The 25,191-nt window shown below is 43.9% G+C and overlaps 1 protein-coding gene across 2 annotated transcripts in view; it reads right to left on the bottom strand.

Annotated features, from left to right (window-relative positions):
- Positions 1–8,841: 8,841 nt before the first annotated feature.
- The window catches only part of KIAA0319 (KIAA0319 ortholog), a 42,049-nt gene continuing 25,699 nt past the window's right edge, over positions 8,842–25,191 (bottom strand). Inside the window, exons 13-20 of one of the 2 annotated variants that reach the window (XM_010843505.1) lie at positions 22,718–22,869; positions 20,394–20,532; positions 19,543–19,702; positions 17,396–17,538; positions 14,669–14,791; positions 13,400–13,490; positions 9,890–9,981; positions 8,842–9,603 (exon numbers count right to left, since the gene is read on the bottom strand). In XM_010843505.1, the coding sequence (XP_010841807.1) occupies positions 9,425–9,603; positions 9,890–9,981; positions 13,400–13,490; positions 14,669–14,791; positions 17,396–17,538; positions 19,543–19,702; positions 20,394–20,532; positions 22,718–22,869 (1,079 nt within the window). In that variant the 3' untranslated portion in view covers positions 8,842–9,424. The remainder of the gene's footprint in view (positions 9,604–9,889; positions 9,982–13,399; positions 13,491–14,668; positions 14,792–17,395; positions 17,539–19,542; positions 19,703–20,393; positions 20,533–22,717; positions 22,870–25,191) is intronic. The other variant, XM_010843507.1, reaches the window with a different exon arrangement.

Raw genomic sequence — 25,191 nt, 5'->3', positions numbered from 1 at the left:
TGACCTCATCCGCCTCAGAGCAAGGTGCAACAAGCTGGTCCTGAAGCCCCCTCACCACAGTGGGACCACAGCCTGGGCAATGACATAGCCAGCACCCACGTGGCTCCAGAGCTAAGACCCAGAGGGCTGCGGGGGACATCTCTTGAGTGTGACTGACAGTCTGGGCAGGATGCCACTGCATGCCTGGTGACCGCCAGCTGGGCATTCAGAGGTGTTGCTGCAGCGGCTGTATCAGTGGGGTTTTGTTTTTTTTTTAAGAACTTTAGACACAGCACAGAATTGCCTGAATTTCTTTGAGAAATGAAAGAACCCCTCTCTCTTTTTTGACTAGTTTTTAAACTGAAGGCTCCATCATCCTCAACCGCTTAAAGATTCTGTGTTCAATTCTTTGCTGTTTTTCCACATCATGTTTCTGAGAGAAAATAAGCATAAAGCAGAGTGTGGCAGCGGCGGCTTGGTGGGAGGATGACCGAGGTGTAACAGCCTGGCTGGGCTTTATCTGCACAGACATGCTATCTACCCCCAACACCCACCCTCAGTACAGTGGAGATTCTGTTCATGCCTTACTTAGCTCCATAGGATACTGTGAACCTAAGAGAAAGCAAACATATAATATTTGCCAAAAAGTGAAAATTCGATGTTAAGTGCGGGAGTCATTGTTATTATGGGTACCACCTCCCAGCCCGGCTTGGGTCTCCAGCAGCGGCTTTGCCAAGGTGAGGGGAGGCTGGTACCCACCTGCTCGGCATCTGAGCCCTAGGGCAGGCTGGTCTCCCACAGCCTGCTCTTTATGAGACGCTGCTCCTTCACCTGCGAGAGAGCGCAAAAGCACTTTGAGTACAGTGATCTCAAAAGGGAAAAGAAATTTCCATAGTTGCCCGTTGGAAGAGGCACTTTTTGTCCAATGAGTTTTTATAGTTCTTTTAAGAACAAAAAGCCCAACGATCACTGTTTCCTGTTGCTCTGAAAGAAAATCTCTGACTAAGAAAACAGTAGGCTTTTCTGTACTGTGTCTCTAAACGTCCTGATATATGAGGAAAGGGGAGGCTGGTCCTGGTGGAACAGACAGGGACAAAGCTCCCCCTTTTCCACTGTGTGTGTGTGTGTGTGTGTGTGTGTGTGTGTGTGTGTGCGCGCGCGCACACTCCACTGACATCCTCTGGATGTTTTGGGGAGCAGAAGGAAAACGTGCTGGAGGCAGTTGCTCCTGACCAGCCAGGACATAGCACCCCTCACTGAGCCATGGGAGCTGAGCAGCTAAAGGAAGGTCTGAGATGTCCCTGTGCACAGAGGTACCAAGGCCAGTCCTGGAGCTGCCTTCTGTTTGCCCTGGGTTACATCAGCCGTCCCCCTGAGGCCCAGCTAAGCAATCAGCTGAAGTCCACTCCTAGTGACAGGCACTGCTCAGACCCTGTCCACAGTCACATATACATCATATTGACTGTGAATTTGCTCTTACTAGTTCTGGGGTTGTTTCACGTAACATTTTAATTACTTAATGTTTGGATGTGTCCATCTGTTTTCTATTAACAATAAAAATGCTCTAAATAGTTTTTAGAAGTCCAGAATACTAGTGCTTGTAACTTTGTAACTCAGTAGACACTCTGGCTTGATGGTAGATTTTGAGTTTTCTAGTATATCTGGTTGACCAGGTACATAAATTGAGGGCCAGAAACTCACTGCCATATCCTTGATTAATTCTGGAATTAAAATAATTTGAAAAGGAAATAGCTTACTGTTTAGTAAAATTGATCTGGGTTATGGGGAAAGACGTATTTTTAAATGAATGTTTTTGGGGGTTATTGTTCAGTAAGGTGATCAATTATGTGATGGAATATGTGATGGATTTGTTAAAAATGTGTGTTTTAACGTTAAATAGAAAAGGACCCTTAGACCAGGGATTGGTTCACAGGCCAAATCTTGCCTGATATTGTACAACCCAGAACTAAGAATGGTTTTTATATTCCCAAATGGTTAGGGGAAAATAAATCGAAAGAACAGTATTTCATGACACATGGAAATTTTCTGAAATTCAGATATCAGTGTCCATAATTCTTTGCAATCCCATGGACTGTAGTCCACCAGGTTCCTCTGTCCATGGAATTCTCCAAGCATTACTGGAGTGGATAGCCATTCTCTTCTCCAGGGGATCTTCCCAACCCAGGGATCGAACCCGGGTCTCCTGCATTGCAGGCAGGTTCTTCACCATCTGACCCCAAGGGAAGCCCCAAATAAAATGTTATTGGAACCCAGCCATGCCCATTCAGTTACCATATGATCTGTGGCTGCCTTCTAGGCAGAGCGGAGTATTTGCACCACAGACAGAATTGCCCACAAAACTCTTTGGCTTTTTACAGAAATAGTTTTCAACCTCTGATCTAAACCAAGAGGGAGATACTGACTTTCCCATGTTTGTGAAGCATTATTTCATTTTATTGAACACCTACTGTGTAAAAAGTACTTTTCCAGACCTTGCTCCAGTGAATTCTCCCCAAGAACTTTCCAGCAATCGTCACATAACTCATCCGAAATCACCCAGATAACGGGAGTCTGTTGGCCTTGAGAAAACAATTCTCAGTTTACTTTCCCCAGCTATGCAGGGATTCTCATTTTAAACCTCCTCTGTACCTGTTATCTTTATCCATTTGAGCAGCTTTTAAATATAATTTTATGTCAAGTGTTGGCTCATCTACCTTTAATTTTTATGGAAAGACTCAGTGAAAGTAAAGATCAGAAGCACAATGGAGATAAATCTGTTTTATTGTAAACTTAGATCATTAACTTTAACTGTTCCACATGACTGCCTTCTCTGCAGGTTGAAGCCCAGAGCTTTAATTATTCGTATGCAGCTATGATAGATAGCATTTTACTTGAATAATATTTATGCTGTGGTTTTTTTTCATGCTGTATTTTGTGAGATAAAACTTGGGGATAAGTGTAGTTGGAACTGTGAAAACATTTTGTTTTTTAAAAATGTACATGTAATTCACTTTCCAGTTTTTGATAATTGCATATGTGTGTCAAGGCAGCAGAGTTGTGCGTGTGTGATTAATAAAGGTTGAATTAACAGAATTTCCTGTTTTAAGTAAAGGTTTTTGGTTTGTGGGATTTTTCTTGCCAGTTCATCATTTGAGTTTACTTTGGAGATTATTAGACCACTTTGGATATGTATGCCCCCCTCAAAATATGACTGTAGGAGTTCAGGACACGCTACCCCAAAATGTGCCACTATGGCATAAGGATTTTTGTGAGCTGAAGACAATTAAGTAGCAGATAAAAGAAAAGCACTCTGTCTTTTGTTACCCCTCTATTTGCCTAAAAGCAGGATGAGTGCTAAGTCACTTCAGTCGTGTCCGACTCTTTACGACGCAATGAACTGCAGCCTGCCAGGCTCCTCTGTCCATGGGATTCTCCAGGCAAGAATAGTGGAGTGGATTGCCATGCCCTCCTCCAGGGGATTTTCCTGACGCAGGGATCGAATCTGTGGCTCCTGCATTGCAGGTGGATTCTTTACCACTGAGCCCCAGGGGAAGCCCCAAAAGCAGGATACAAATTTACAAAAGTGCCCCCTTTCTATCAAGAGGAAGGGACAAAGGTTAATTCCCAGAGACAACTTCAGGCCCAATCAGCCTGTAAATAACAAATTTTACTAACTAGCCTTTGGCTCCACCCTTGAAAGCCTACAACTGTTTTCCTCTATCCTGTCATTTCTCCAGAGATTTATTGTTCTTTATTGAAGATGCTATGTAAACTGACACTTTAAGCCACTCTCAGTTATCACTTCTCTCTGAGATATACATGAGAAGTTTATTACAACATCTGTTTTTCTCTTGTTAATCTTTTATGGCAGTGGTCTCAGCCAAGAACTCAGAAAGGTAGAGGGAAAATTATTTCTCTGCTACATGTATGAACAATGCTCCTTTGATTCATCTGTGAATCTCTTGGGCAGGGAGCCAGCCTATGAAATTTGGTACCCTAACACATTCATACAGGAGGGACTGTAATAGCAAAGAAACTTATATTCTATTACAAGTTAATCAGACTTCCCTGGTAGCTCAGTGGTAAAGAATTTAATTTGCCTGTCAATGCAGGAGACATGTGTTCAACCCTTAGGTCAGGAAGATCCCCTGGAAAAGAAAATGGCAACTCACTCCAGTATTCTTGTCTGGAAAATCCCATGGATGGAGAAGCCTGGTGGGCTACAGTCTGGAGGGTCGCAAAAGAGTCAGACAAAGTCAGACACAACTTAGAGACTAAACAATAGCACCAAGTTAAGCTTAAATTATTTGTAATGGCTCATCTCTGAGAACCCTGCTTCCCAGGTAATAAGCATTAAGCTAAAATACCTTTGTTTAGCTCAGAGGAAATATCCTGACCAGGCCCATCTGTGAATGGCTGGAGGGAGGAAGAAACCTACACACCCTTTCACAGAGGCTGATGGAAACCAGGAAGTGTTTGAGTTTACTCTCTCCTCTTTTAGTATAAAAGAAGGCTAAATTCTAACTCAAGCAAGATAGTTCTTTGGAGCATGAGCCCACCATATTCGCAGACTGCTGCCTTTCTGAATAAAATCATTATTTCTTGCCCCAACAACCCGTCTCTCAATTTTTGGCCTATGTATGGAGAGTGGTAGGAGCTTAGACTCTATTGAGTCTAAGGTTACTAAGTACAGGCTTACTGAGTCTAAGCCTGTCCCATGGCTTGGGCTAATTACATGCTTGCTGAATTAAACTGGAATTTACCTGGGTTTGCAGGTGTGGCTGCCTAAGAAAGGAGGATCCTCCAGCTTTCTCAAGTTCACCAGTGTCTCTCTGCTACACAGGCCACTGTTATCCATTATGTACTTTTTTCAAAGCTTGGGTTTTTTGGCTACAGAAATGTATGAGGAAGACATTTTTTGAAACCCTGCTATTCAGATAAAATCACTTAATTATTTAGACAGCATATCTTATACTTTCATGCAGTGTTCGTTTATATTTTCAAAATTTTCACGTAGGCCTCACTGAATCCAAGTTACATCAGTAGGCTTTGAACAACATAAGAAAAAATAGCATTCTTTGGAAAAAAGAACAGCATTCCTCGATACCCATCTCCCTTTATCATTCCATTTATTCCATGCGTTTCTCTTAATCTGCTTTTGATTTTTAAAATTACTTTACCAGGAAAAATGATCCACTTACCTCTTGTTGACCTGAAACAAACTTTAGTTAGGACGAGCAGAGAACTAACCGTAATTTGAGATCTGCAACCATGGCCAGCTGCATCAAGTCAAGTCCCTGCACCTCAACAGAAGAAAAATGCTTTTATAGGGAGGAAACGGAAGTTGGGCTGGTTAAAGAGTTCGTGGCTTTTCATTGGCTGAGTCCTTATCAGGAAAGAGAGGCCTTCCTCCTGTAGGGCTCTGCTATCATCACAGTGCATGAAAGCGCCCTCTTCTGGTCGCCTGACTTTATTGATGTTTCTGTTTATTTTTTACACTGAATTTGTGGGTTTGTTCCATGCTTAGTCTAGGCCTTCACTTGGAAGTGTATTTTCTTCTTCCTACTATTTCTAGCAGTAAATTTTCACCTGTTACAGTTTCTTTATCTCTGACTTAGCTTGCAACAAATTAAAATGCAAACTAGTGTGGTTTTCATTTCATTTTCATCAAACTAGTGGGAAATCTGGGGGAAAAAAATTGGTCATGCTAGGTGTGAATATTGAAAGGCTATATTCTATTTGTATGTTATTTATAAGTAAGTGGAAGTGGGTTTGGAAATGGGTGGTCTGTAAATCTACCTATAATCCATCCATTTTATCAGCTAACCAGGAAGGAGCGGCCACAATTTAGAGCACAGACAACACCACTGTCCCAGTGGGTTAGTGGGCAAGAGTTCAAGTGTTCTGTCAGATTATATTACATTACATTATATTCTTAGGACACAGTCTCTGTTGAAACTACTCACCTCTACTCTTGTAGGACAAAGGAATGAATGAATGTGTCTGTGTTCCAATAAGACTTTATTTAGGGACACTGACATCATTGGAAGGACTGATGCTGAAGCTGAAACTCCAATACTTTGGCCACTTGATGCAAAGAACAGACTCATTGGGGAAGACCCTGATGCTGGGAAAGACTGAAGGCAGGAGAAGGGGATGACAGAGGATGAGATGGTTGCATGGCATCACCTACTCAATGGACATGAGTTTGAGTGAACTCCAGGAGTTGGTGATGGACAGGGAGGCCTGGCGTGCTGCAGTCCATGGGGTCGCAAAGAGTCGGACATGACTGAATGACTGAACTGAACGGACATCTGAATTCCATCTGCCTTGTGAGTTTCAAGCGTCACAGAAATGTATGATTTTTTTCACCCATTTAAAAATGTAATACCCATTGTTAACTCACTGGCTGCACGAAAACAGGTCATGGGCCAGTCTGCTCCCTCCTCTCCGGGAAATGCCTCTACACAGAGGTATAAAGAATGAATATCACCCCAACCCACACAACAGCATGGAGGCATTACAGAGAATACAGACACCTTTATTCAGATTAGCACATACATTTAATAGTGTTATATTAGAAATGATACCTTGTCAATACATGGGGAAAAGACATTAAAACAAACAAAAAAAAAAAGTAAAGAAAACCAAGACTTCAGCCAAAGTCCATGATGGTTTGGTCACACACAGAAAAGAACAGTACTGCCCCTTCTCTCTGCCCATAATGGAGGTGGTGTTGGCATGCCACATGGTATTACTCCTTACGTCACTGTGTCTTTTTCACCAAGTTCCTTAGTCACACACATGCTTGACCTCTTAATACTGTGGGTTTGAATGCTCTGCCATTGATTTTTTTAGCCAGCAACTAATAGTCTGGTCATCTTGTGAGCCCTGCCACTGGCCTCTCCCACATTCTTGGGCCCTGCTTTGCTCATCTAAGCTCCTGCAGAGCTTCATCTTCCCAAGACCCTTAATGCAAAGCACACAAGTGGGGAATGCTGGCTGCATTCCACCTCACGGTTGGCTCCTCTGATGAGAAGTGGGATAACAGGAGAGGACTCACTTTCTGATCGCTGGTGTGATGTTTATGTTTGATCCACCACAGATTCAAGATCCATCAGTGGTAGAAGGATCAGACCCGCTGGGCTGGAGACAGGGTCAGAAAGGGAGCAGTGGCAAGAGCAGTGCTCAGCCACCCAGAGGGGCAGCCTCGGGTATGATCCCGCAAAAAAGATGAAGTCTTCTTCCCCTTTGCCTTCTGCTCCCTTCACAGAGGGAATTCTTGGTCCTAGGAACCAAACTTCCAAGTGGTCCAAAAGACCCACCAGAATTTGCCCTCCAATAACTGGGCATGGGAGTCCTTTGTGTATAGGTGAGGAGGGTGGAAGGTATGGACCTTGCAGCTTACAAAATCTGCATTCGATTCCTATATCCACCACTGACTGGCCATGACCATGAGCAAGTTACTTAAACTCTCTGGGCCTTTATTATGTTCAATATGAGAATAATAGCTACCTTTCCAGCTTGATTATAAGGATCAGTAGAGTATGTAAAATACATATATTATGTACATAGATAGCACTTAACACATGATCACTCCTCCATCACTGCACTCTGCCGACATCATATTTAGGCTGCCATCCTCTGTGCCAGAAATTTCCAGTTGTGCACGAAAATAATATAACTGGCCACTGGGTAGGGCAGATTTTAAGTTTATGAAGCTAAATATTTATGGAAAAAGCATCACATTCTCCTTCTAACACCATCAATAGGACTGAACTGGCTGGCTAGACAGAAAGCGTACATATAAAGAAATGCTTAAAAATAAAATCATACCTGTATGCTTTTTACTTTTGCCATTTCCCAGAAAACAGAATAATTAAAAACAAGACGGTCTCAAGAGGATGCATATTAGCAGCCAGAACAACAGCACCGGAAAGCTTCGTTTTTTTCAGTGGCCCACGGGAACTGTGTTCTCTATTGTCCTGTCCTGATGATTTAAACCTCATGATTTAATGGTCTTGCTTCTCCACTTAATCATAGCAAAGCAATCCCGGTTTCCCTCTCCTGTGACAAAAGCTTGTGCAACAGAATATTGCTTAAATGTGGTCATGCTTGATGCCACAGCCCTGGTTCTGTCTGCGTCTCTCATGCTGATCTCTTCATAAAGAATGCCAAGGGTACCGCCCAGGCCATCAGCCTCAGGACCACGGTGGATGGCAAAGGATCAGCAGCCAGCTGAGTTCTCAGGCTACAGTTCACTGTAGTTCCTTGCTCTAGGATGCGGCTTTGAGGTTAGAGATGCTTTAATTTTTTTCATACATTTAAAACAAGCTATTTAGTAGAAAATGGTGGAATAAATATAGTTTTAAACAAATTAAGTGGATATCTATGCCATGTTATTAGGAAGAGTAACTACAGGGGCTGAGTATCAGAAGCATACCATTCTCATTAAGACTTGTGGTATTTCAGAGTTTGGGAATACACTCAGCCCTCTCCCTTACCACTTCTGCATCCACGGGGCCCACATCCCTGACCATGTATATTACAAAGTTGCTGAGTCTTTATTCCTATTGGTGGAGGTCCAAACGCATGGCCTATTGCACATGATAAACCACTAATGAATTACTAATCACTTTTCTTGTGTTTCCTGTAAACTGGAGCTGAGAGAGGCCTCAGCAATAGTTTGTTTTTCTTGGAGAAAGAAAAGGTAAAACCTTTTAAAATGTTATCTTCGATTTTCAACCCACAAGTCAGCAAACCCCACCTCCCTCTCTGTTGCTTCTGGTCCTCAGAATACAATTCTTACTGAGCTTTCAAACTTCCTAGAGCTGCTCGCTAGAAACAGCACAGAAATGGTGGTTGGCCGTCTCGAAGCAGCAAAAACAGGAGACCTCAGCCCTGTACGTGTGTCTCTTCGGCACAGGAAACTGGCTGGACAGAGGGCAACCCGCACCGCAGATAAATCAGCTTTAATACACACAGACCTCAGGCTCCAAGGCTCCTATGACAGAAACCATGCTGGGAAAGTCCCCTTTAAAGGCAATTACTGCTCCTAAGAGAAGTCAGTCCTCTCTGCATCTGTACTGAACTCACCTTCCCCAGGTGTCTGCAGACAGAAACAGATGCACCTTTTTCTTAACATAGGAATATAACGCTATGTTAGCTACAAAAACACAGAGCTCTTTTAAGCATATACCTTAGCGTCTTACCCCACCTTTACTCCTACTAACAAGCATCTCAGTGAAAAGAGCATTGTTTTCATTCTGTGTCTCGAAAACCCCAAGAAGACAGGTCTTTTCTATGGGGACACACCTCCAACCCAGTGTGAAAGGACAGGAACACGCTATTCTAACAAGAGTGAGTTTTGTCTGTAACTCCCACCAACTCTGCGGGATTAAAGGATTCCTGTAGACGTCCTTCTGTTTCACAACCAATCGCTCCATTATCTGTCCTTTGAGCAATAGCTGAAAGAAACTCCGTTTCTGATGGATCCGTTCATGGAAACCTTCGGATTCCCCCGCTCCATCCTCTCTCGGCTGAAGATTGTATCCTGGTCACTGTCAAACTCAGACTCGGACACCATCAGGCTGGAGTTGTGCTCTGTGCTCCGGTGCTTGATACCTAGGGAGAAGCAGACAGACGCCTCTGGAGGGGAGCGGCATTCTCCCGCCCCGCCATCCATCATTCTGGTCCCGAGCACGGAGCCCTGCGCTCTGCACCTACAAAGCCATCACTTACGAGGCAGCAGGTGCTTGGGGTTTCCCTGCGGGTGTTAACAGGGACTGTGGAATCACTCCTGAGCTTGAGCCCAAGCTTTGTCACTCATCAGCTGCGTTCTCACAGGGTGACTCTTGGACATCGGGATTAAACACTGGCAAGGCACTGGGGAACTGTCTTGGACACTTACCATATTTGGGCCTCAGCTCCATTCTTTCCTGGTCGTCCATGTTGTCCAGGATGGTGTACTTTGTTTTCTTCCTTATTTTAGTCCTTTTCCGTCTGAAAAAGACAAAGAAAAAGGTCAACTCAGATTCTCAGAGAGATAGGTGGGATCCAGGATTTAAAACACGTGGAAATGTTTTAAAACACTTTTTAAATGAATTTAAAACACTAAAGGAAATGCTTTGCCTTTAGAATGCTATTACATTTTATCAATTGGCATCTTTTATTAATGATATGTGGGGCTTCCCTGGTGGCTCAGATGGCAAAGAATCTGTCTGCAATGTGGGAGACCCAAGTTTGAGCCCTAAGTTGGAAAGATCCCCTGGACAAGAGAATAGTAACGCACTCCAGTATTCTTGCCTGGAGAATTCCATGGACAGAGGAGCCCGGAGGACACGACTGAGTGTCTAACACACAAACAATCTTCTTTATTAATGATGTGTGTCACAGCCCAATCTGGGTTTGGTGAGTCTGAGATACATCATGTACCTTTTTTTTTTTTTAGCTTTTTATTTGATATTGTTGTTATTTAGTTGCAAAGTCATGTCCAACTCTTTTGTGACCCATGGACTGTAGCTGGCCAGGCTTCTCTGTCCATGGATTTCTCCAGGCAAGAATACTGGAGTGGGTTGCCATTTCCTTCTCCAGGGGATCTTCCTGACCCAGGGATTGAGCCTGCACCTGCATCTCCTGCATTAGTAGGTGGATTCTTTACCACTGACCCAACCAATTAACAATTTTGTGATAGTTTCGGGTGAACAGCGAAGGGACTCAGACATACATATACATGAATCCATTCTCTCCTAAACTTCCCTCCTGTCCAGGCTGCCATATAACGCTGAACAGAGTTCCATGTGCTGTCCAGCAGGACCTTGCTGGTTATCCATTTTAAATACAGCGGTGTGTACCTGTCCATCCCAAAGCCCCTAACCATCTCTTCCCCCTCATCCTTCCCCCAGACAAACATAAGTCCGTTCTCTAAGTCTGTGAGTCTCTTTCTTATTTACGCCATGCATCCTGAAGAAACACATGTCAGAGTAGCACTGCTGTTATCACCTAACTGCAGGCTCTCACCTAAGCCTCAGGCTGAGGTGCAGGGACCTTTCCAGCAACTCTGTGTGTTGGCCCAGCAAGCTTTTCTCCATGAGGAATTCCTTCCTCAGAAAAAGCTGGATGAACAAGTTTCCCCCTGAACCTACACCACCCTGGGATGTCCGAATATGCAAGAATGACAAGATGACATAACTAGCAATCAGAAAAAAAAATCAAGAGAAATTATAATAAATTCTCCCAAAGGAATAAGCAATAACTCAATCCTTCATTTTTTCACAACACATCAAGACACGCAGGCTGATCCTATGGACCTCACCCTATGCTTTAGAGGATAATTTCAAAATATACATCAACACTATGGTAAGATTTGTAGAGAACAAACAAAGGCAATATTCTGAGAACTTGGTGATTAAGAGCATGGGGTTCCAACTCTGAGTTTACTAGCTGGGTAACTGTGAGGCCATTTTTTGTCATCTCTTTGACTCCATGTTCCCACCTGTAAAATGGGAATAAGAACAGTTCCTCTCTCATATGACTGATGGGAAAACTCATAAGATAACACACAGAAAGCACTTAGAAGCATTCATTATAATGGCAAGCACTTAATAAATGCTCAGTCACTCTTGTCATCATTGTCATCTACTTGATACAAATGTCACAAAGCTGTAGAGTTTGGAAAGCCAAGCACAGCAGGGTGACCTTCATCCCAGATGGTTCTGGGAAAATATAATGGGATAGAGGCTGCTAAGTACCTCTTCCTATGCACTCGTTCACTGGTCCTACCTTTGGAAAAGTAATCACAAATAAAACTACAAAAATTGATAAGTGATCTCTGAAAAATAACTATTATTATGGTATACCATTATGTTTTGTTTATCAAATCTTCTTCGGAGAGCATTCATAGAGTTCCATGTAGGAAAGTGGACCCAATGCTGCCTTCTAAGGACTTGAGTAATCATTATTCTTATGAATGTCCTCACAGAGGGTTGGGCATGGGGTTCTGGAAGGTTCGGATCATAAGGTAAGTCTGGGGCTCCTCAGCAATCAGCTTCATGGGAATAAAAAAAAAGAAGGAAAAACCTAAAGCAAAACTTCTCTTTGGTGATCAGATCAGATCAGTCGTTCAGTCTTGTCCGACTCCTTGCAACCCCATGAATCGCAGCACGCCAGGCCTCCCTGTCCATCACCAACTCCCGGTGTTCACTGAGACTCACGTCCATCGAGTCAGTGATGCCATCCAGCCATCTCATCCTCTGTCGTCCCCTTCTCCTCCTGCCCCCAATCCCTCCCAGCATCAGGGTCTTTTCCAATGAATCAACTCCTCGCATGAGGTGGCCAAAGTACTGGAGTTTCAGCTTTAGCATCATTCCTTCCAAAGAAATCCCAGGGCTGATCTCCTTCAGAATGCACTGGTTGGATCTGCCTGCAGTCCAAGGGACTCTCAAGAGTCTTCTCCAACACCACAGTTCAAAAGCATCAATTCTTCGGCGCTCAGCTTTCTTCACAGTCCAACTCTCACATCCATCCATGACCACAGGAAAAACCATAGCCTTGACTAGACGAACCTTTGTTGGCAAAGTAATGTCTCTGCTTTTGAATATGCTATCTAGGTTGGTCATAACTTTCCTTCCAAGGAGTAAGCGTCTTTTAATTTATGTCTGCAGTCACCATCTGTAGTGATTTTGGAGCCCAGAAAAATAAAGTCTGACACTGTTTCCACTGTTTCCCCATCTATTTCCCATGAAGTGGTGGGACCAGATGCCATGATCTTTGTTTTCTGAATGTTGAGCTTTAAGCCAACTTTTTCACTCTCCACTTTCACTTTCATCAAGAGGCTTTTGAGTTCCTCTTCACTTTCTGCCATAAGGGTGGTGTCATCTGCATATCTGAGGTTATTGATATTTCTCCCGGCAATCTTGATTCCAGCTTGTGTTTCTTCCAGTCCATCTTTGGTGATGGTGCCACTTAAAGTTTTGCATTTAGGAAAAAGAATTCAGGTAGATTTGTTGCTTCACAGATGTAAACTAATGAAAACCTACCGTTTGGATCAGTATATTCTAGAACTCCTTTCTCTACTGAGAGTGGATTAGGCCACTTAGGTAGTGTTCTAGTGAGTGTGACGTGAGACTGGTAGAAAAGAGGATTAGATTTGATACAGAAGCATTGAATGTTCTAGAAAATATGACAGCTGCAATGAAAAAAAAGTTGCCTCTAGTATTATTCCATTTAACTAGTAGGCACGTAAGCCCTGTGGGGGAGAATGTATTATCATGTGGTTTTAAACTTGAGTCTCTCTTCATAAAAAGAGGGATTGTCAAAAGTTGAGCAGTTTCACAAACCCGAGCAACAGCCCTTAAACCTATCATATCACCTTTAATGCTGCATCTTTATTTTCAAAGAAATAAATAAGCATGCCAGGTACCTCTTACAGCAGCAGATGCAAAGCCACGTCAACCCCCCTGTTAGCACAATGAGGGCGAGCGCCAATATTGTCACATAGAATACGCTCCACTCTGAAAAACAGGAAGACCAGAGAGGACATGTTACATACCCTTTGCAAAACAGCTTTATTTCAATAACTCTCAATGAATATTTCTGAATCCTTACAAGCAAAGGCCATCCGTGGTGTTGTGACCACCTAACCAGGCTGGCTGCAGGGCCTGGTAAAATACTAACAAACCAAGAACAACTTAAAACCATCCTACATTTGTCCAACTGGTTCAGAAGAAACTGAAAAAAATAAACTCATCAATTAAGAAGGTTTCTTAAACACCCAGGTAAGGCACACCTAAACATTCATTCTAGAAACACAGAACTTCAAAACTGGTTCTGGTCTGGTTTCAATAAAGCAAATAAGGTGTTTATTTGTATGGCTGCCTGTGACATGAAGGTACTTATCATAGAGCCTGACAGTCATTCAGAAACGATTTCATCTTCACTTCTCTTCTTCTACATCCTTACAAAAATCCAGTGTAAAAAGCGTTGCAACAACCCAGGGAGAGAGAAACCAATGGAGCAAAGACACAGGGTTTAACTCCATTAAACGTTACAACACTACTTGGAATAATGATTCAAGGGCTGGTTATTTTCAAATTTTTAAGAAATAGAAACAGGAACATAATTTGGCAGGGAGCTCATCATAATTTTTCTGCCAATTATGTCCATCTGCATCCCCAAGAAGACAAAATGACTCTTAGAAACAGACTGGCATTAAAACACAGTTTCCTCCTCAGATGAGACAGGCAGTGGCTCAGGCAGACGCTGGCTGAGATGGTGGCTCCAATGTCTGGAGCCTGCTTGGGCAGACAGCCTGGTGAGTGGGTCAACCTTCTTGCTCATCTGATTCCAGCCAGGTCTACACCAAGGGGCCACTTCACCAGAAGGTCACACCCAGTTCAAGCCAAGGCAGGTACAGTCCAGACATGGGATCCATGTAGCCCAAAGCGACCTTCTCAGCAATGGTTAGCAACATCTGCTTTGCCGGGGTGAATTTCCTCAGCAGGAAGTTTTAAGGAAAAACCTTAAACACACCCCCAAGGTGAATTGTGGGAATATGTTGACCCATCACCACATGAGCTGGTGCAATGGGCTTTGGCTTTACATCTGTACAGTCAGGCAGGTCTTTCTGACAGTTCAGAATGATTTGTCTGAAGCCTCCTCTCCTGGAGCCACCCACCATGCCAGGACTCACCACAGTTGCTTTCCCCATCCCGGATATAACGCTGGATCAGGTTCTCCATCCACAGCTGGGAGCAAATACAGCGCTTTGTGATGGGGTCACAGTGACCATGGCCAGAACACTTCAGAAGGCATCCTGCAAGGAGGCGAGTGAGGCAGAGGTCATCATGGAGCAAAGGAGGCTCCCTGGCTTCAGCTGTGTCTTTTTCTTCCATAGACCCTGAAGAGAGGCACCTTGTTGAGTCAAGTGCCTCTTACTGTATGGACAGTGGTCCAGGGATGGTCTCTCATACTGACAATCTCATCAGGAAGTGAATGGCAGAAACATGTCAACACCGGCACCATGAAGCAAAAGCCTTAAACACGTAGCGGAAATGCAGCACCCTCTGGCCCAAGAATGATAAATTCTAATGATTTATCCAGTGAAAATGATTGGGGATGTGCACAAAGGTTTATCTACATTGTGTATGTGTGTGCTCAGTTGCTCAGTCGTGTCTGACTCTTTGTGACCCCATGGACTGTAGCCCATCAGGCGCCTCCATCCATGGGGTTCTCCAGGCAAGAATACTAGAATGGGTTGCCATTTCCTTCTCCAGGGAATCTTCCTGACCCAGGGATCGAACTCAGGTCTCCTGTGTTACAGGCAGATTCTTTACTGTCTAAGCCACCAGGGAATACTCTCTCCTCATTGGTTTCCAATTGCTGCTGTAACAAATGACTGCAAACTTGAAGGCTTAAAACAACGTACCATTATTTAAAAATCAACCTGACAGTCTGCGAGTAGAGAATTAGTTGTATAAACTGTGGAACATATCCAGGATGGAGTGTTCACTATGTGACCACGAATATCTTACTGAGGGATAAATTCTAAAAGATTTGAGAAAATGATCGTAATATGGTTTGAAGCTAAAAAAGCAGATTTAAAAATATGTATCAAATTATCCTGATTGCATTATATGTGTCTAGAGATGGGGGAACTAGAAGGAAAAACATCAAATTATTAACAAAAGTTATCTTTGAATGGTGGGAATTCTAGACTGTAGAATCTAGAGGATTATACTAGGATTATTCTAGTTTTTTGTCGTCTTGTGTATTCCAAATTTCCTCCAATAAACAAAGATTACTTTTGTATCAAGAAAAAAGTTCTTAAAAATAATTTACTCCACATTACAAATAAAGTCAACTGTGGTTAGAGACACATCTGAGACAAATTAAATTTTACTATCAAATATTATCACAGTCCCTAGTGTCTACTGAAATGATCCTTTTAACATAATAAGGTATTCATGTCCCTCGGAAGGTGGGGACAGAGACCTGGGATAAAGACTACATTTCTATCCACACACGTGAATGGATTTGGTACCAGGAAGAGGCGGCAAGCAAGTGGTTAGGAAAAGAGGTCCCACTGGAAGGCACTATAAGCTATCTTAAATTTCCAACGGGCTTCCCTGGTGACTTGGATGGTAAAGGATCAACCTGCAATGCAGGAGACCTGGGTTTGATTTCTGGGTTGGGAAGATGCCTTAGAGAAGGGAATGACTACCCATTCCAGTATTCTTACCTGGAGAATCCCATGGACAGAGGATCTTGGCAGGCTATAGTCCATGGGATCCCAAAAAGTCAGACATGACTGCATGACTAACACTTTTACTTTTCCTAATGGCTCAACAGTGAAGAATCCACCTGCAATGCAGGAGACACCAGTTCAATCTCTGGGTCAGGAAGATCCACTGGAGAAAGAAATGGCAGCCTACTTCAGTATTATAGCCTGGGAAATCCCACGGACAAGAGCCTGGAGGGCTATAGTCCATGGGGTCGCAAAGAGTTGGACATGACTTAGCAACTTAAGAATAACAAAATTCCCAATAATCTACATAACATCTATTCACAACCTAAGCCACAGTGTCCCAGGTCAATCAATTTTCCAGCTATTAATACTTATCTGTCTTTAACAACATTCTGACTGTTTAAGTCTGAAATTTCCAACAATGACCAGGGTGTGAGACTATAGTTTTAAAAACGAACCATGACTTGTTTCTCTTCAGGTTCCCTCAAAGAGAAAGCACAGTTGGCAAATGTATGTTGCAGAAACCGACTTAAGAAGTAAATGCAAAACAAATCCCTGAATGCTAAAGTGAAGCTGTCCACATGTTTTCTTTCTGTGCCAGCAAAATGAAGCCCTGGTTAGCAAATCTGATTCTTTTAGAATATTCCCATAGGAGTTGACATGGAGAAATTAGAAAGATAATTAAATCCTGAACTTTATTTCCAATTAATTCAAAAAAGACTATGAGACCTGCTATAGTCCTGCCATATTGGAACCAAATCATATTTCACCTCCTCCAAGAAATCTTTTCCTTTAATCTGGTTAGGTACTTATGTTTCTGTGATATTACCATTGCGTTTAATTGGATGGCATGTCTACTGCATAGTATTTAGTGTTCATCACTCAGTCGTTTCCGACTCTGGGACCCCATGGACTGTAGCCCATCAGGCTCCTCTGTCCATGTGATTCTCCAGGCAAGAATACTAGAGTGGGTAGCCATTCCCTTCTCCAGGGGGGTGTTCTCAACCCAGGGATTGAACACAGGTCTCCTGGATTCCAGGCAAATTCTTTACCACTGAGCCACCTGGGAAGCCTTATGTCTAGTCCAGTGGAATCCAATTCTAAATATACAACAATTATATATTTATATTACTTGACCTCTAAAAATAAAGATATTTCTGATAGGGGCCATACCTGCTGTGTCAATCCTCAAGACTTTGAAAAGCAAGAAATCAGCCTTTTCCTTTGAGAGCCGCCTGTGTAGATTTCGGGCCACTTCGGCAGCTTTGAGGACCTTGAAAGGTGGCCCAGTCTGTACATAAAACACAATCACGGTGCTGCAGAGGAGACAGAGAGGGGCCAGCCACATGGTTAGCCAGTGACCGGCGTGACATATCCACTCCAGCCATGGGACCTGCTGAGAAGGCAGACGGCCACAGCTCCATGGCCTGGCAAGGACACGGGTGTATCCTGGGGGCCAAGGAGTTGATCGGCTTCTCGTCACAAATAAAGGCTCTTTGGTCCCAGAATTCAACTGATGAGGGGAAGATCTTCAGATAAACGGAGCAATGTGTGACTGCATGCATGCTAAGTCACTCAGTCATGTCTGACTCTACTACCCCGTGAACTGTAGCCCACCAGGCTCCTCTGTCCATGGGGATTCTCCTGGCAAGAATACTGAAGTGGGTTGCCATGCCCTCTTCCAGGGCATCTTCCTGACCCAGGGATCGAACCTGCATCTCTTACATCTCCTGCTTTGGCAGGCACCTGGGGGGCCCAGAGCAATGTGTACAAACGGACACAACGACACACAGCATGAGAACCTTCAGATGCATCTTCATTTTTACCTTTTCGCTGAGACATGATATACTTATGATAAGAGTCACTGTTCTAAAGTAAGCGTGTGTCTCAGTGTCCTTTAGCGTATTCACAAAGTTGTGCGTTTCCAGAACGTTTCCATCATCACAGAGACTCCACACTCATCAGCAACCATTCCCAGGACTCCAGCTCCTGCCAACTACTCATCTATTTTCAGTCTCTGTGGATTCGATTATTCTGGACTTTTGATATACATGGAATATGCATGAGGCATTTTGTGCCTGGCTTCTTCCACTTTGTATAATGTGTTCACAGTTCACCCAAGTTGTAGCATGTATTTCCCCCTCCTTCGAAATGCCAACTATTATTCCACTGTATGAATAGGTATCTTTTATCCACTTATCAGTCGATGACATTTGGACTGTATCTACTTTGGGGCCATATGAATAGCACCACTGCCAATGTCCACATCCTGGATTTTGTAAGGATATACGTGTATCCTTTCTCGTGCGTATATATCTAGGAGTGGAATTACTGAGTCGTATGGTAATTCTATGTTTAGCATTTTGAAAAACTGTGAAAGTGTTTCCCTCAGTGGTTGCATCATTTCACATTCCTACTGGCAACATATGGGTGTTCCAATTTCTCCATATACTTGCCAACATTTGTTACAGTCTCTTCTGGATTAAAGCCATCCTGGTGGGTATGAAGTGGTATCTCCACGTGATTCTGATTTGCATTTCCCTACTAACTAATGATGCTCAACCTCTTTTCATGTGTTCATTAGCCACTTGTATATCATCTTTGGAGAAATTTCTATTCAAATCTATATTACTCTCCAAATGTTGCCATAAAAATCATACCACAAATTGGGTGTATAAAGGTTTTTTAAAAATTCAATTAAAACTATAAATCCTATAAGAAATCAATGCAGAGGTTGAACCTTACAGACCCTCAGGAGGTGGTTGGTGGTTTAGTCACTAAGTCGAGTCCAACTCTGGGACCCCATGAACTGTAGCCTGCCAGGCTCCTCTGTCCGTGGGATTCTCCAGGCAAGAATATTGGAGTGGGTTGCCATTTACTTCTCCAGGGGATCTTCGTGACCCAGGAATCGAGCCCGGGTCTCCTGCATTGCAGGCAGATGATTTACCAACTGAGCTATGAGGGAAGTGTAAATCCAAGGTCCTCTTAGAGTGGGAGAAGTCTCAGTCCCATGAACATGAGGCACGAATGGAATCCGGCTATGAAACATGCCCTGGGCATGCCCCAGACCATTTGCATGCCCTCTGTTGATACCAGAACTAAAACCCAGCTCCCTCTGATGGTCCCTAACTCCTTCAGTCAGAACATTCTCAATCAGCAAACATTTACTGAGCCTTGCGGGAAGGACCTCTATAATCATGCCCTTGCTGCTGCCCTTTGAGGAAAAAAAAAAAAGAATACAAATGGGATAAACGTTGTGTGGAAAGACACAGAATGAGAGAGGAGACCAACACCATCAGGCTGGACTGTGCGCCTCCTACCTGAGGTCTGAGTGGGCCTGAATCTTCTGAACCCTGATGTCTGAGTCCAGCACGTTCAGCAGCGCCGCCAGCTGCCTCACGAGGGTGTCCTTGTGCTGCTCCGTCAGCTGCCCAACGCCGACCTGCAGGATCAGCTCCACCAGGCCGCCCTTCTTCGGGTCTGGGGAAATGAGAAGACACAGGCTTTGTTTCCACTTGAAAACCCCAGGCTTGATAACAGGAGGCGCAAGGCCTGCCCAAGAGTCACAGAGCTTTAAGTGACCCCTGTGTTGGGTTCTACACTTGGGTTCTACGGCTCAGGTCAATTCTCCCAAAAGCCACAGAGGCCACTGTCTGTGAGGACTTCTTCCCTGTTTTATATCAGCTCGCTGTCTACTAATTTTTCTCCAGATGATAGACAGGTATGCTTAGTCAGCCTTGGGGCTCACTTAACATTCTGGGACCTCACACACCTACCCTGACCCAGAAAGAGAACTCAGTCCCTGAGGGCTGTTCATGCCAGAGCTTGGTGTGGCCACCTCACTGGAGCTACCCTCCTGGCGCTCCCAGGAGTGAAGCGCTCATGTCCACCTCACGAGGTCTTTTGTCTTTGAAAGACCTCTTTGTCTTCTGGTAGGAAAACCAAAGTGACCAAGCAGTCTTGCTGTCAGGCCCAGTTCTCCCTAAGAGTTCAGAGGCTGGATCTGTTGGGGGATAGATGACCACGTGTAGAGAAAACCACAGGTGGGCTTGGCCTCCCACACTGGGTTCCATTGCCACCTGTAAAGAGCCCCAAAGGCAGACCCCCCCCTCCCCTGACCCCAGCTCACAGGCCAGCCCCACAAACGCAGGCCCAGAAGCCCAACGCGCACCTGGCCGCACTTCCACTGTGGCAGTGTCCGTGTCTGAGGCCCCCTGACCATCAGCAACTCGCAGGCGGAAAATGTAGATGCCCTCCACCAGGTTGGCGAGCTGCAGGGCCGAGCTGTGGTCAGAGCCGTTGATGACATCCTGAGAAATAACACGTTCACAGTCCGTACTCAGCTCCCAACCCGGGCCTCTGCGGACCCCAAACCTCAGTCTCTCGTCTTTGTCACACATGCATGATTCTAAGGGACAGGCCGAGGAGGAAGTGGGGAGGGGAGGTTAGTGAAGGTCTGGGTAATCCTCGGTGTCTCTTTCACTGCTATTTTTATGCGTTTTTAAAAAATTTTATATTTTGGTCACACCTCAGAGCATGTAGGATCTTAGTTCCCCAACTAGGGATGGAACTCATGTCCCTTGCTTTGGAAGAAGAGAGTCTTAACCACTGGACCACCAGAAAAGTCCCTCTTTCACTTTTAAAGCACCAGGAGACACAAGACTCAGACAGGACTTTGTTACAGGAGCTTCCCAAGGGCTCTGCTGCTGCTGCTGCTAAGTCACTGCAGTCGTGTCCGACTCTGCGTGATCGCATAGACGGCAGCCCCACCAGGCTCCCCCATCCTCAGGATTCTCCAGGCAAGAACACTGGAGTGGGTTGCCATTTCCTACTCCAATGCATGAAAGTGAAAAGTGAAAGTGAAGTTGCTCAGTTGTGCCCAACTCTTAGCAACCCCATGGACTGCAGCCTACCAGGCTCCTCTGTCCATGGGATTTGTCAGGCAAGAGTATTGGAGTGGGGTGCCATTGCCTTCTCCTCCCAAGGGCTCTGGGAATGACCAAATTCTACCCAGCAAAGGCAGAAACTCCTGAAATTAGGGCAAAGACCTGGAGTTTGAAGCACTCTCTCTGAAGAGTTTTCTGGGTCTTATTTTCAAAGACAGCTTTGCAGTGCGTAGGATTCCTCGTGGTGCATCATGTTCACCTTCTCTAATGACCCAAGAGCCTCAGTAGAGACATCTCTGCTGAAAACGTCTGAGAAGGATCTCCTAGACCCCTGCCCTGAACTTGCTAGCAGAAGAGGGCGTAACCAACGGTAACAAGTGCTCTGATCAGGGAGCTGTTATAATTACACTTAGAAGCCAATCCACCATCTGGCTGAACAGTATTCATTCCAGAGTTACTTTGGAAATTATAAAGCACTTTCAGTTCTTTCCCCGGGACCACTCCCTCGGTACATCTCCAAGAGTAAATTTTCATCTTTCAACTTCTTAGCAACAGCAGGAATAGAAGATGTACCTACATTTATAGCCAAAAAGGCAGGGTAATGTGGAGAAATGCCTGCTAGGAATGAAAAACCTAAGCCTATCTGGTTGGTTAAAGATGAGTTAATCAACTTTGGCCAAGTCACTTTCCATCTCTGCATCTGATTTTCTGTACTTATGCAATGGGAATGGCAATCCTGGGTCTAGTGACCTATCTGGTACAATACTGAGGAAAAGGAAAGAATCCACATGGATCAAAACAGGAATAATAGGAAAGCTGAGGAGCAGAATGAGTCCCGTGAGAAGATTCCAGGCTACGATTTCTAACTCTATCAAAGTCTGGGTGGGGAAAAAGTCAGAAAGGACTTCAAATTTATTTAAATTGAATAGCAGCTTCCTGCACTCAGCCGTCAGAGGAAACCTAGAATCATAAACATCTTAGGGGGGCATGGAAAGGGAGATGAGATCATAAGAGACACAGAAATGGAGTTAACTGTGTCCCCTCAAAGGTTGAAGTCCTAACCAATGTGACTCTATTTGAGATAAGGTCTATTATGAGGTAATTAAGGTTAAATGAGGTCATAAGGAGGAAATGGGGAAGACAGGGGATGAGATGGTTGGATAGCATCACTGACTCGATGGACATGAGTTTGAGCAAGCTCCAGGAGTTGGTGATGGACAGGGAAGCTTGGTGTGCTGCAGTCCATGGGGTTGTGAAGAGTCGGACACAACTGAGTGACTGCACTGAACTGAGGTCATAAAGGTGGGGTCCTGATCCATAGGATTAGTGTCCTTGTAAGAAGAGACACCCGAGAGCCCTGTCTCTCCCCTCTCTCCCCCCTCCTTCCTCTCCCTCTCCAGCCCTGCTCCCATGTGAAGACACAACAAGAAGGCAGTTGGAACCAGTCATCTACCACCTTGATCTTGGACCTTCCAGTCTCCAAAACTGGGAGAATATAAATATTTGTTGTTGAAGCTGCCCCTCCTGTGGTATTTTGCTATGCAGCCCTAGCAAACTAACATAGACGTAATGATTACTGGTCCAGGGGCAATTCTCTTCAAGTACTCACTCCAGCTGCTGGACTCTGGCCGTCCCGGATCCACAGATAGGACACAATTCCTTGGTCATCAGTAGACCTTGAACCATCCAAAGTAATGGAGTTATTGGGAAGCACAAGAACATGTCTGCCACCAGCCTGGGCTCTGGGAGGACTATTATTTTCTAAGTCAAATACAGCAGAAATGAAAGCAAAGAAATTGATTTAAAATACTTGTGATAAGTGTGTCATAAAATATCCATGACTATTCCATCTTGCAGATAAGTAGATTTAAAATATCCAGAAAGCATCATCTCTTGCCCAAAATACCCATAAGATAAACTAAAGACTTTCTTTAAGATCCCTTTGCACTCAGCTACTTATAATTTGGAAGCCAATATGTTGGACAGTTTTCTATCATCATTACAGTTTTTCCCTTTTTGAAAAGGGAAACCACGATCTTATTTACATTTGGGATCTGAAAAATGAAAACATTTTGGTTTAAAATATGCTCTGGATCATTCTATACTGGTCCATGCTATCTGGCCACAGAAATATTTATGTTTCTAGTCATGCCAAATTTTGATTGTGTAAATACAATAAAGAACTTGAGTCAGAAATAATTAGACCTCGTTGTTCTGACTGGGTATCAAATATAAGGAACAATGTAAAGCCATTTCTGATATAAAGAAGATGCTATGAGGCAGATGGGGTTGTTTAGATGGGATTCTGGGATTCAATAAATCAGTCAATAGAAAACGGGTGAGGATAGTCAAATATTGACCCAAAGGGTTAATTAACATCCCACTGGTCACTGGCCACTTTCGTCCTCAAAAAAGAGGCCAGAGACTGGAAGAGCCAATTGGTGCTATTTTTAGTTTGCCTTTTTGTCCACTCCGCTTCTCCACAAGCATTATCTTTTTAAAAATCCAAACCTTTCAGGTAAAAATGGCATGATGCTAGGTTTCGCCTCAAAATGCTTCGACCAGGATCAAAGAAAATGTGAACTGATAGATGAAATAAGAAGGGGAAAATGTTGCTAACTGTTGAAGCTGGGTGATGGGTGTATGATGGTCCATTAGGGCTATTCTCTCTACTCTTATATGTGGTTGAAAACCTACACAATAAAACATTTGGGAAAAAACTCAAATTGATGTCACTGTGCTTAGAAAATTGCTTCATTCTCTCCCAAATGCGCAACAGATAAAGTCCAAACTACTCAGCACAACACAACACACAGTCCTTAATGGCTGAGCCTGGGGCTCGGCTACCCTCCCCAGTGTTCTGACACTCTTGCTGGTCCCTAATATCCAACCGGATTTTCCCACCCAGCCATGCTGTTTTACCTTTCTGAGTTTCAGTGCATCATAATCATTCATTCACTCACTCATTTACTGAAGTGGCCAACATTTATGATTTGCTGTGAGTCCAGCACCGCACCACATGGAGGAGACAAATCCCTACAATAAAAGACTTCAACCACTCACGGTCCAACGGAAAAGTCAGAGAGACAAGTACCTAAAGCAAGATGGTGTAAGACTGGACCACACATTTCATATTCATGGTTTCATGGAGCTTGAAACCACCTCTGCACTTAGATTTCCAAGGAAGAGAGAAAGCACCATGTGGTCACTGGGACTCAGGGCTGTAGCTGTCAGCAGTCACAGAAGAAGAGTGAAGCCATCAGAAGGTGCACTCCACAAACAAAAGAGAAGGCTATGTCCTTGCAAAGGGAGGCGGGAAAACAGCTAACGTGGACGGAAAAGGAATGACCTTTGTTTGGCCAAGCAGAGTTCAGCATCTATTATGAACGAATAAGCAAACACCAGCATTTCTGGATAACCATGTGGCTAATGGTTTGTGACATGGAACAACAGACTGGTTCCAAATAGGAAAAGGAGTACGTCAAGGCTGCATACTGTCACCTTGCTTATTAAACTTATATGCAGAGTACATCATGACAAATGCTGGGCTGGAAGAAGCACAAGCTGGACTCAAGATTGCTGGGAGAAATATCAATAACTTCAGATATGCAGATGACACCACCCTTATGGCAGAAAGTGAAGAGGAACTCAAAAGCCTCTTGATGAAAGTGAAAGTGGAGAGTGAAAAAGTTGGCTTAAAGCTCAACATTCAGAAAATGAAGATCATGGTATCTGGTCCCATCACTTCATGGCAAATAGATGGGGAAACAGTGGAAATAGTGTCAGACTTTATTTTTGGGGGCTCCAAAATCACTGCAGATGGTGGTTGCAGCCATGAAATTAAAAGATGCTTACTCCTTGGAAGGAAAGTTATGACCAACCTAGATAGCATATTCAAAAGCAGAGACACTATTTTGCAAACAAAGGTCCGTCTAGTCAAGGCTATGGTTTTTCCTGTGGTCATGTATGGATGTGAGAGTTGGACTGTGAAGAAAGCTGAGCACCAAAGAATTGATGCTTTTGGACTGTGGTGTTGGAGAAGACTCTTGAGAGTCCCTTTGACTGCAAGGAGATCTAACCACT

The sequence above is a fragment of the Bison bison genome, unplaced genomic scaffold (assembly GCF_000754665.1).
Source record: "Bison bison bison isolate TAMUID 2011002044 unplaced genomic scaffold, Bison_UMD1.0 scf7180017864182, whole genome shotgun sequence".
Lineage (NCBI taxonomy): Eukaryota > Metazoa > Chordata > Mammalia > Artiodactyla > Bovidae > Bison > Bison bison.
This window is presented reverse-complemented; position numbering and strand designations above follow the sequence as displayed.